Source organism: Pseudophryne corroboree, chromosome 6 (genome assembly GCF_028390025.1).
Source record: "Pseudophryne corroboree isolate aPseCor3 chromosome 6, aPseCor3.hap2, whole genome shotgun sequence".
Lineage (NCBI taxonomy): Eukaryota > Metazoa > Chordata > Amphibia > Anura > Myobatrachidae > Pseudophryne > Pseudophryne corroboree.
Genome location: NC_086449.1, coordinates 150,456,822 through 150,469,605, shown reverse-complemented (window position 1 = coordinate 150,469,605; position 12,784 = coordinate 150,456,822). Strand labels below are relative to the sequence as shown.

Here is a 12,784-nt window from a genome sequence, read left to right as displayed (position 1 = left end):
TAGAACGGGCGGTAGAGTGCGGATGACTCTGCAGCACCGATCAACCAAACTGGAGGTCGTCATCGGCTAGGGTAAAACTTTGCAAAGGTGTTCGAACCCGACCAAGTACTAGCAGCTCGGCAAAGTTGCAATGCAGAGACTCCTCGGGCAGCCGCCCAAGAAGAGCCCACCTTCCTAGTAGAATGGGCCTTCACCGATTTCGGCACTGGCAATCCTGCCGTGGAATGAGCATGCTGAATCTCATTACAGATCCAGCGTGCAATGGTCTGTTTGGAAGCAGGACACCCAATCTTGTTGGGAGCATACAGGACAAACAGAGCTTCGGTTTTCCTAACCCGAGCCGTTCTGGCAAAATAGATTTTTAGAGCTCTGACCACATCCAAAGATTTTGACTCAACGAAAGAGTCAGTAGCCACCGGTACCACAATAGGTTGGTTCATGTGGAAAGATGAAACCACCTTTGGCAGAAATTGTTGCAGAGTCATCAACTCTGCTTTATCTTCATGAAAGATCAAATAAGGGCTCTTGTGAGACAAGGCCGCTAACTCAGACACGCGCCTCGCTGACGCCAAAGCCAACAGGTCGACCACTTTCCAAGTGAGAAACTTCAACTCCACCGTCTGTAAAGGCTCAAAGAGACTGCAACACCATATTAAGATCCCATGGTGCTACAGGCGTTACAAATGGAGGTTGGATGTGCAACACACCCTTCACGAAAGTTTGAACTTCTGGAAAGGATGCCAATTGCTTTTGAAAGAAAACCGATAAGGCTGAAATTTGAACCTTAATGGAGCTCAACTTTAGGCCCGCCTCTACATCTGCTTGTAGAAAATGGAGAAAACGTCCTAGCTGAAACTCTTCCGCAGGAACCCTCTTGGATTCACACCAAGATACATAATTCCTCCAAATGTGGTGGTAATGTTTAGACGTTACTCCCTTCCTAGCCTGAAGAAGTGTGGGAATGACTTCACTGGGAATACCCTTCCGTGCTAAGATCTGGCGTTCAACTGCCATGCCATCAAACGTAGCCGCGGTAAGTCTTGGTATACGCACGGCCCCTGCTGTAACAGGTCCTCACGCAGAGGAAGAGGCCAGGGATCTCCTATGAGTTATTCCTCAAGATCTGGATACCAAGCCCTCCTTGGCCAGTCTGAGACAATGAGGATTGCTTGAACCTTTGTTCTTCTTATGATCTTTAGAACTTTTGGAATGAGAGGAAGTGGAGGGAAAACATACACCGACGGAAACACCCATGGTGTCACCAGTGCATTCACTGCTATTGCTTGGGAGGTCCCTGGACCTGGAACAATATCTGTGAAGTTTTTTGTTGAGGCACGACGCCATCATGTCTATGCGAGGAATCCCCCAACAACTTGTGACTTCTGTGAAGACCTCTTGATGGAGGCTCCATTCTCCTGGATGGAGATCGTGTCGGCTGAGGAAGTCTGCTTCCCAGTTGTCCACTCCTGGAATGAAGATCGCTGACAGTCCTCTTGTATGCTTCTCTGCCCAGCGGAGAACCTTTGTGACTTCTGCCATTGCCGCTCTGCTCTTTGTTCCACCTTGGTGGTTTATGTACGCTACTGCTGTCACATTGTCCGATTGGATCAGCACGGGCAGATTTCGAAGAAGATGTTCCGCCTGTACAAGACCATTGTAAATGGCCCTTAACTCCAGAATGTTTATGTGGAGACAAGTTTCCTGGCTTGACCATCTTCCTTGAAAGTTTACCCCTTGTGTGACTGTACCCCATCCTCGGAGACCTGCATCCGTGGTCATTAAGATCCAGTCCTGGATTCTGAACCTGCATCCCTCCAGGACGTGAGAGCTGTGTAGCCACCACAGGAGCGATATTCTGGTCTTTGAAGATAGGACTATCTTCCGGTGCATGTGTAGATGGGATCCGGACCACTTGTCCAACAGGTCCCACTGAAATACTCTGGCATGGAACCTGCCAAATTGAATGGCCTCGTAGGACGCCACCATCTTCCTCAGCAACCGAGTGCACTGATGGATTGACACTCTTGGTGGTTTCAGAATTTGTTTGACCAGGTTCTGAAGTTACTGAGCCTTTTCCACCGGAAGAAAAATTCTCTGTAGTTCTGTGTCCAGTATCATCCCTAAAAATGACAACCTCGTTGCCGGAATCAACTGTGATTTTGGCAAGTTCAGGAGCCAACCGTGTTGTTGAAGAACTGTCAGAGACAGGGCCACGTTTTTCGCCAACTGGTCCCTGGATCTCGCCTTTATCAGGAGATCATCCAAGTACGGGATAATTGTGACTCCTTGTTTGCGAAGGAGAACCATCATTTCCGCCATTACTTTGGTGAAAATCCTCGGAGCCGTGGACAGACCAAACGGCAACGTCTGAAATTGGTAATGACAATCCTGAATTGCAAACCTCAGGTAAGCCTGATGCGGAGGATAAATGGGGATATGCAAGTAGGCATCTTTTATGTCCACCGACACCATAAAATCCTCTTCCTCCAGACTGGATATCACTGCTCGGAGAGGCTCCATTTTGAATTTGAATTTTTTTAGGTAGAAATTGAGGGATTTCAGGTTCAGGATTGGCCTGACTGAGCCATCTGGCTTCGGAACCACAAAAAGACTTGAATAAAAGCCTTCTCCCTGTTATGACTGGGGAACCCTGATGACAACCTGATTTTGACACAGCTTTTGTATGGCGTTGCAAATCACCTCCCTGTCCAAAAGAGAAACTTGCAAGGCCGATTTGAAAAATCGCGAGGGGGGACGTCTTGAAACTCCAGTTTGTACCCTTGGGATATTATTTGTAAAACCCATGGGTCCAGGTCCGAACGAACCCAGAAGTGACTGAAGAGTTTGAGACGTGCCCCCACCGGTGCGGACTCCCGTATAGGAGCCCCAACATCATGCGGTGGCATTGGCAAAAACCTGGGAGGACTTCTGCTCCTGGGAGCCTGACAAGGCCAGTGACTGTTTACCTCTTCCCCTTCCTCTAGTAGCAAGGAAGGAAGAACCTCGGCCCTTTCTGTATTTATTGGGCCGAAAGGACTGCATCTGATAGTAGTGTGTTTTCTTTTGTTGTAGAGGAACATAAGGCAAAAAGGATGACTTACCCGCGGTAGCAGTAGACACCAAATCATCAAGGGCGTCACCAAATAAGGCCTTACCTTTATATGGCAGAGACTCCATACTTTTCTTGGAATCAGCATCAGCATTCCATTGGTGAATCCACAACGCTCGTCTCGCTGAGACAGCCATGGCATTGGCCTTTGATCCCAAAAGACCAATATCCCTCGCAGCTTCCTTTAGGTAAACTGTCGCGACCTTGATATAACCCAGCGTCAAGAGGATGTTGTTATCCCTATCCAGGGTATCTATGTCAGATGACAAGTTATTTGCCCACTTTTCAATAGCACTACTCACCCACGCCGAGGCAATGACGGGTCTGAGTAGTGTCCCTGTGGTCGTATAAATGGATTTTAACGTAGCTTCCTGCTTACGATCTGCAGGATCTTTAAGGGCTGCCATGTCAGGTGACGGAAGAGCCACCTTTTTAGACAACTGCGATAGGGCCTTGTCCACAATGGGGGGTGACTCCCACTTTTCCCTATCCCCCGTGGGACACGGATAAGCTACCGGAATCCTTTTGGGAATCTGAAATCTTTTGTCAGGACTTTCCCAGACTTTATCAAATAAAGTATTCAGTTCATGAGAGGGAGGAAATGTTATTTCAGGTTTCTTTTCCTTATACATACAGACCCTTTTATCCGGAACAGCAGGGTCCTCAGTAATATGCAATACCTCTTTAATAGCCACAATCATGTACTGAATGCTCTTTGCCAATTTTGGATCTTATCTGGAATTACTATAGTCGACACTGGAATCAGTGTCCGTGTCGGTATCAGTGTCTACCAACTGGGTAAACGTACGTTTCTGTGACCCAGAGGGGACCTGAACTTTTAATAACATATCTTCCACAGATTTCTTCCATGCTTGGGTCTGAGACTCAGACTTATACAGTCTTTTACTAATACGAGCTACATTAGCATTCAAAGCATTCAATACATTTACCCAATCAGGAGTCGGCGGTGCCGACACGGTCACCCCCACCACCTTTTGCGTCTCTAATACAGTCTCCTCCTGTGAAGAGCACTAAGCCTCAGACATGCTGACACACGTGTAATATACACTCACAGACACACTGGGCTTATAGGGGACAGACCCACAGAGAAGCCTGTCAGAGAGACACAGAGGGAATTTGCCAGCTCACACCCCAGCGCCAGATAAATGGGTCAGCAGCGTTAACTAAAATGCCCCAGACCTGTAGCGCTTTTTATAATATATAATATTGCACCAAATAACCCGCCCCCCCCCCCCCCCCCCGTTTTGCACCCTGATACTTGTTCAGCAGTGTGAGGAGGGACCAGCGTCTCTGCAGCCAGCAGAGAGGAAATGGCGCCGAGTGAGCTGTGGGGATGAAGCTCCGCCCCCTTAATGGCGCGCATCCGACCCGCTCTTTTATAATATATATTATACTGGCGGGGGTTAGGACAGTGCCAAGCACTAATGTCCCCTTGCCAGACCTTTTGCTGAGGTGACCTAAGCTGTCCAGGACACCCCCCCCCCCCCCCCCCCCCCCTGCCCTGCACCCAGGAGTGCTGTGTGTTGAGCGGGAGCTTGGCGCGCAGCGTCCGACCGCTGCGCGGTACCTCAGGGAAATGCCGTCATTGAAGTCTTCTTTCTTCTTCTACTCACCTGTCTTCTGACTTCTGGCTCTGTAAGGGGGGTGACGGCCGGCTGCGGGAAATCAGCATCTGAGCGTACCCAGCGATCAAACCCTCAGGAGCTAATGGTGTCCTGTAGCCAGAAGCAGAGCCCTGAAACTCACTAGAAGTGGGTCATACTTCTCTCCCCTTAGTCCCACGAAGCAGGGAGGTTGTTGCCAGCAGCCTCCCTGAACATAAAAAACCTAACAAAAAAGTATTTTCACAGAAACTCAGTAGAGCTCCCCTGCAGTGCGTCCAGTCTCACTGGGCACAATTCTAAAACTGGAGTCTGGAGGAGGGGCATAGAGGGAGGAGCCAGTGCACACCCCTTTTTCAAAGTCTTAAAGTGCCCATGTCTCCTGCGGATCCCGTCTATGCCCCTCCTCCAGACTCCAGTTTTAGAATTGTGCCCAGTGGTTCTTTTGGTGTCCCCGGCATCCTCTAGGACGTATGAGAAATCAAAATAACTGAGGTACTAATTAAGTCACCTGTGCTCAAGCATGGATAGCATTATAACCTGAACTGTTAGTGTGCCTTGAGGAGCAAGGTTGGGAATGTGTCTGCCTTACACTCTCACTCTGTCGTTCAAAGTCCTGAACATCCCTTTCCTATTACACAAGATATAAACAAACACCTGACCCTTGCCATTATTTTATATCTACCCACTACACTGTGTAAAAGAAAATAGAAGTAGTGCGCTGTCAAAAAGCTGCTGGTGTAGGGGGTGGTAATTCCCCAAAAGGGTATGGACAGATAAAAATAGTAATCACCAGCGCTAAGTTGTATAAAGTGTATATGCTCTGATTAAAACAAATCCAGGACGGTAGGTTATGACTCAGAGACTGCCGGACACATCCTCATAAAATCCCCTCAACATCTGCTGGATATCCTCACTTTCAAATACCCACACGGCACTAATTGGACAGCATTTCCCTTGGACATTACCATATGTGGAGAAATTGGAGTTTTTCCCTAACTGCCTGGAAACGCTTGCATTGGTATGCTTAAAAGGGACACTTTGTACTCCACTGCTTTCATCAATTCTCCAACCAATTCTATGGACACAATTCCAGAGGGAGTCCTAGCCAGGGTATGAATGAATCTTACTGAGGAGATATGTGGATGTGTCATTTTATATTATTAATTAATTTCTGATTGTATTGCTAAAGGCATTTGTGATTTTAAGTCGCCTGGATACTTTTATTATTCATATTAAATTGATTATATATATTTTTTCAACATAACCTACCGTACTGGATTTGTTTTAATCAGAGCATATACACTTTATACAACTTAGCGCTGGTGATTACTATTTTTATCTGTCCACTACACTGTGGCTAGCATTCCACTGGCTAAACCATCCCTGCTTCCAGCATGTATGCTGCTGACTAGCTTATCTACACTCTGCAATCCCCACAATAGTTACACTGGTACAGCCCTCTATAATTTTTATTCAACCATGCATACTACAAACCCTCACACACATTCCATATATAGCACCCCTCTACAGGCTACACCCAACCTTGAAAGTCAATGAGAGTTACTCATTAATAATCCTATACAGTGCAGTTTTTTGCTGCGGGCGAGCAGTGCGATCTGCCGCAGCACTTTATGGCTCCTTCTGCTCCCCCTTCTCCCTCTAGCATAGTACTCCGCTAGGGAAGTGGTGGAGGAAAGGGGAGGGGGGGGCGGAGTGTTGTGGAATGACACAGTTGCATCATTATGTCATTCCATGAAACTCTGCCCCCATCCCCCCAAGTGTACTAGTATTAGGGAAGAGGGAGGAGGGGGAGCAGGAAATCTATGTGCCTGCCAGCCAATATGAAACACCCCATTGGCCATGAGTATTTTCTTTGAGTATCTTCTTCTTGGCAACAAGCATGAATGCCTGAGCATGAAACCCACGGAAACAAACATGACACCCAGCACATGAAACCCCTGGCAACAAGCAAGTAATTTAAAAGTAATTAGATGCTTTACACCCATTTTAGCAAAGCCTCACACCCTAGTCGTGAGCGCGTGCCAAAAATTGCTTTTTTTATGTCTATGGGTGTGTGTAATTTTTAAATGTCTGGGGAGGGGGGCGCATTTTTTTAATGCTTGCACTGAGAGCCAAATTGTCTAGAAACAGCCCTGATCCTATATACCAACAGTGGCGTCACAAGGGGGGTGCGGCCCGCTCCCGGGTGTCACCCGCCGAGGGGTGACACCTAAATGCCAGCTCCTGCAGAGTGACAGAAGCCGAGTGCTGCACTGTTATATTATGTGCAGCACTCGGCTCCTGTCACTGTGTAGGAGCCAGCACTGCAGGGACAGCACCTCCCGGGAGTCAGCCCTCACCTCCCACACCCCCCAGTGAAAAAAAAAACGGGTGTCGGGACGCGAAGCCCCGCCCCTCCGGAAAGCCCCACCCCCTTTGCGTGCCTGCAATGGTCTAAAAACGGGTTCCGCCCATGAAGTCCTGCCCCTCTGTTTAAGCCACGCCCGTTCCCGTGAAGCCCCACCCCCTTTATCCTCGCTGCCGCACCGGGTGTCACAGAGGTGAGTGACGCCTCTGTATACCAACAACCATTCTTCCAACTTACACAACACTTTGATGGCCAGTCACACTGACACTGTAGTGATGAGTTGAGTCTTACGTATTTAGACCATTTTGGCAGGGTCACCTATTTGTTGGTCCCATAATATCATAGCACATTTTCTTTTTGAATTTTAACTCCCATTGTGAACAAGTGTTTAATACATTTGTGATTATATATATATATATATATATATATATATATATATATATATATATATATACAATTATTATTTTTCTATGACACCATAAATATGCCAGTATATTTGACAACATGTATTAAAAAAAGGATTCATGGTTACCATGTACTGGATGAAAACATCTGGACAGACTGGTTACTGAGCAATTGGTAATAATAGCCCAGAATACAGGGTTCATTTGTTTCCCCAATGACAAACCGGCATTGGCGTTTCTATAATGGGTGCAATGGGTGCGGTGCACACGGGCCCCTTGGTCCAGGGGGGGCCAACACCACACCCATTGCACCCATTTTAACACTTACCTTTCCGGAGTCCAGCGCCGGGACCAGCAATCACGGCGGAAGTTGCCGCCAAAATTGGTCTCCAGATCATGGCGGGCGTCATGTTTCCGAAGACCTGCACATGCGCAGTAGACTCCAGCACAATGCCGGAGTCTACAGCATTATACAGAGGAGGGGGCCCACCGAGAGGTGCACACGGGCTCCCACCTCTGTAGAAACGCCCCTGCAAACAGGTGCATTAAATAGTTCTAATAAGAGTTATTCCTGGAATAAAAGGGTAGAACAATAAAGCTTAAAGTGTTCATTAGTTCGGGGAAGCAAAGTTAAGAATGTAGGCAAGTCCTGTTTGAATACTGAAGACTGTCTTCCAGATTTTTAGAATATTCTATTTTCATTTTCCTCTTCCTAGAAAATTCTCTAAAACAACTGAACATCTTAAAGATTTAGAAATGACGCACAATAGGACAAAGTTCGGTAGGTACTTACCCATAATACTGTGTCGGGAACCATACCAGAATGACATACAGCTGAAGGGTTGAATTATAGGACTCAGAAGTAAAGCCTTCTGTTCTGTGGATACGTCCTTAGGACTGCTCTTTAGAGACAGATGGAACCCTAAAAATAAATAAAAAAAGGAGAATTGAATAATGAATGACCTTATAAGTCTGAACCACCATGAAAGTGAAATATATTTTTTATGGTAAGAACTTACCGTTGATAACGGTATTTCTCCTAAGTCCACAGATAACATTTGGATATGATGACACGACAGTGGATTTGCACCAGTCGGTCAAAGCTTTCGGCCTCCCAGCATGCAACAGGTCCGTCCATATATCCCCGCCTCCTGGCTCAGGCAAATCAGTTGTTTTTCCAAAGCAAAAGGCTGGAGCATCATAGAGAGCCCTAATCAGGCGAGAAGAACACACATGCACACCCTTCCGTACAAGAAAAAAGAGGTTAGTGAGTGAAAGGATCCTCAAATCAGGTGCGTCAGGGTGGGATCCCTGTGGACTTAGGAGAAATACCGATATCAACGGTAAGTTCTTACCATAATGAATATTTCTCCGGCAGGGTCCACAGGTTATCCACAGGATAACATTGGGATGTCCCAAAGCAATTTAGTGGTGGGGACACTCCTGATTGGACAGGAGAATCCTCCTGAATTTAGTGTCCTAAGAGGCAAAGGTATCAAAGGCATAATGAGGCAGATGTATTAACCTGGAGAAGGCATAAGGAAGTGATAAACCAGTGATAAATGCAAGGTGATAAACACACCAGCCAATCAGCTCCCATATGTAAATAAACAGTTAGGAGCTGATTGGCTGGTGCATTATCACCTTGCACTTAACACTGCTTTATCACTGGGTTATCACTTCCTTATGCCTTCTACAGGTTAATACATCTACCCCAATATCTAATGAATGTGTTAATGGAGACCATGTGGCTACCTAACAGATCTATTCTGCTGAAGCACCACGTTGTGCTGCCCATACTGGACGTACCTTACAAGTAGAATGAGCAGAGACATTAGCTAGAACAGGGAAATCAGCTTAAGAGTATGCTTCTGAAATTTTCATCTGAAGCTACTTCGCCAGTGTCTGCTTATCAGCAGGCCATCCTCTCTTGTGAAATCTGTAGAGAACAAAGAGTGTCTGTTTTTCTGATGGCACTGGTACGATCCACGTAGGTCCTTAAGGCACGGACTATGTGCAGCGATGCATCTCCCGCAGAAAGGTCCTGCCCCTGGAAGACAGAGACTACAATTTCTGGGTATCTTTCAGCATGCTTTGCCAGCATACCTTCCACTGATCAGCTGGTAAAGCATGCTGAGACTTGTAGTTTCACAACAGCTGGATGACCATGAGTTTGACATGCCTGGTCTACACCATCAAACCCATCACACGCATTACTGTGTAAATTGATACCGTTTGTGTAGCAAATCCTGAATCCTTAAATTAATTTTTTATATTTTTGGAGCGGTAAAATTACTCTCTGAATACCCAATTCCAACACAGCCCCCCAAGTGATCCATCCGTTGTGACGGAACCAGAGACAACTTTGCCCAATTTATGAGCCAACCGTATCTCTGTAACAAGCTGTTGTCTGTTCCAGATAACACTGAACAATTCCTGAGACTGTGCCAGGATTAGTAAGTAATCGAGGTATGGATTTTTTTAAATCCTTATCCCCTGCAAATGGAGATAAGATGCCATCACCACTATAATTTTGGTGAATACTCTGGGAGCTGTGGTCAGTCCAAATGGTAAAGCCTGAAACTTAAAATGATGCTGGAGGATAGCAAACCCGACAGCACTGATGGGACAGTGCTATAGGAACATGTAGATAAGCATCCTGGATATCCAGGGATACCATAAAATCTTCCTGCTCAGTGGCCAAAATAATGGAACATAAAGTCTCCATATGACACCCGAGGCACCCAAATGTACTTGTTCAGTGCTTTGAGATTGAGTATGGGCCAGAACGACCCATTTGGCTTCTGGACTAAAAACAGGTTAGAATAAAAACCTCTTCCTTATTGTGGAGGAACTGGAATTATCACTCCTGACTGAAGCAACTCCTGAAATGCCTCTTGCAAAGCCTTGGTCTTCGTTTCCACTGAAGACGGGCTGGTACAAACTTTTAATGAGGGTGTTTCTTGAAAACACCTACAGCACCTGGTATTTCTAGGTGGTTTACCATCCAAGTACTAACCAGGACCAACACTGCTTAGCTTCCAAGATCAGATAAGATTGGGCATGTCCAGTGTGGTGTGGCTGTAGATCATAACTGTGAGATACCGCTTCTTGCACGCAGGCATCTGTAGTAGACTGCTGCCAGATCTGTGCAAACTGAAGAAGTCAGCCTCCCACCCTCAGTTCATCCTGGTGGAGTCCCGCACCATCAGGCTGATGGCTTATTTTCAGATTTGAAAACCAGTCCTCTGGTAGCCCAATACCTTTTAGTCTTACCAGACTTGTTGGATTGGGACTGTTTGCCATTACCCTTTCCTTTCCCTTGATTCTGAAAAGACCGAAAAAGCTGAAAACTAGGCTTGAATTTATGTATGAAAGGAAACTTCACTTTCTTGGAGTCTGCTTCTGACTCCAAAATACTGTATAATTCTTTACCAAAAAGAATCGCTCTAGTAAACAAGGATAAGACTCCAGAACCTTCCTGGATTCTGAATCAGCTTACCATGTACATAGCCAACCCGCTCTGTGAGCTGCTACTGCTGAAGCTGATGCCTGAGAGGCAGTTGTACCGATATCCAAGGGCCGCTTATCGCTGCCTGTTTGATATGTGCAATATGGGATTTTTGCTCTCTAGATGCTATTGAAAGATCCTCCTTCAATGCATCAGCACAGGCTGACACTGCTTACGCCATCCAGGATGAAGCCATGGCTGGTCTAATGATTGCCCAAGACAAGAAAAAAAAATGTTTTTTAGAAAACCATCGACTCTCCTATATAGTCCCCAGCTGGACGAGGATAATTGTAATTCCATTTCCTGGAATTCTAACTTCTTACTGGACGTAACCCAAACCTCTTGCATAATTTCCGTCAGCTGTTTTGGGACATTTAAACACAGTTGCCTTAGTATTTAACACAGGCTCTGCTGCCTCTTCTAATGATAGAATGGCTTACATAGCACTAATTAGCTCAGGTGAGACCTTCCTCCGAAGTGCAATGAGTCCTCATCCTCCGATGAATCCTCATCTAAAACATGTGTAGACTGTGAAGATGTTCATGTCTATGTGATTTACTTACCAACGGCCTTTCAGCCTGCTTTTGTTGAGAGGCTGCCAATTCCCAAGGTGGATAAACCTCAGAATGAATGTTGCATGTAAGGGTTAATAAGGTAACCTATCCCTGGTATAGGAGCTGGCATTGTCTGCTCAGCTATATTGGATAATGTCTGTGCAAAGTAGCCCATTAAGGTTCAACTAGAACCTGTGCTTGCTTCGGTTATTTAAGAGGCTTCAGTCAACTATAACATTTTGCAGATAATCCCTTTTGAACCAGATCCTGATAGGTTAACCCAGCTTCGCAAGACAAACATGAAATGAGTATTGGTGCTGCTGTGGAAAGTGTATTTTCCTCACCCTTACCGCTCTTAGACATGATCAATAAATCACACACCTGTACAATGTTACTACAAAATGTGTGACTGTAATCACTTTAAAATCTGTTAAAGTGACACACAATCCGACCCTACCCTGCTTTGCACCAGCATTGAGGATCGGAATACACAGAAAAACTGACAGAATTCTAGTAAAGTCAGCAATCACACTAGCAACAGTCACTGGTTATACATTAGTATAAGCAATATGAGCACATTATCAACTACAAATACATTTCAAGTATGTAGGAGAAAGATATTACTGCATTGCCTTATATAGGATTTAACCGTATTCAGTCGCACAGTGAAAGAAATCAACAGCAATAGTTATCAGACTCGTATGCATCAAGCACTTACCCAACTATTTGTACTCAAAGGTAGATAGAGACTTAGTGCTGTATTACCCGACTCAGTAGAGTGGGATACCAGGAGACTCACCCTGCTTCCAGGATCGATCAATACGTTAGGGAACGCTGAGTGGATTCAGACGCTAATAGTGCACAGACTCGCCCCGTGAACCTACAGTGAACACAGACGCCCAAGTGAACACTGATGCACCAGTCACACAGCCGCCTATGCTGCGACTGGGTCCCCTTAGATACACAGCGTCTCAGACAGAAGCGGGAAATCAGTTCATGGCGGGAGACTTGGAGGAAACTGGTCATGAACCGTGGGGAGGGACAACCAAGGGAGTGTCTGACTCACCACTGCTGACATCAACCCTAGGGATCACGGCCTCATACTACCCCCCTGAAGCCTATGATCCCTAGGGCCTAGCGCTGGTGCACCCTAGGTGGCAGCCGCATCAGCGACTGTTTGATAGTCTCCTCCCAAAACAGTGCAGCTGTGTCT

General features: G+C 46.1%; 1 protein-coding gene and 1 pseudogene across 4 annotated transcripts in view; both read right to left on the bottom strand.

The window, feature by feature from the left end:
• ASTL (astacin like metalloendopeptidase) overlaps positions 1–12,784 on the bottom strand; it is a 75,476-nt gene that overhangs the window by 3,312 nt on the left and 59,380 nt on the right. For all 4 annotated transcript variants that reach the window (XM_063932029.1, XM_063932030.1, XM_063932031.1 and 1 more), the window contains one exon: positions 8,300–8,428. In XM_063932029.1, the coding sequence (XP_063788099.1) occupies positions 8,300–8,428 (129 nt within the window). The remainder of the gene's footprint in view (positions 1–8,299; positions 8,429–12,784) is intronic.
• On the bottom strand, positions 10,477–10,595 carry LOC134938621 (5S ribosomal RNA; annotated as a pseudogene).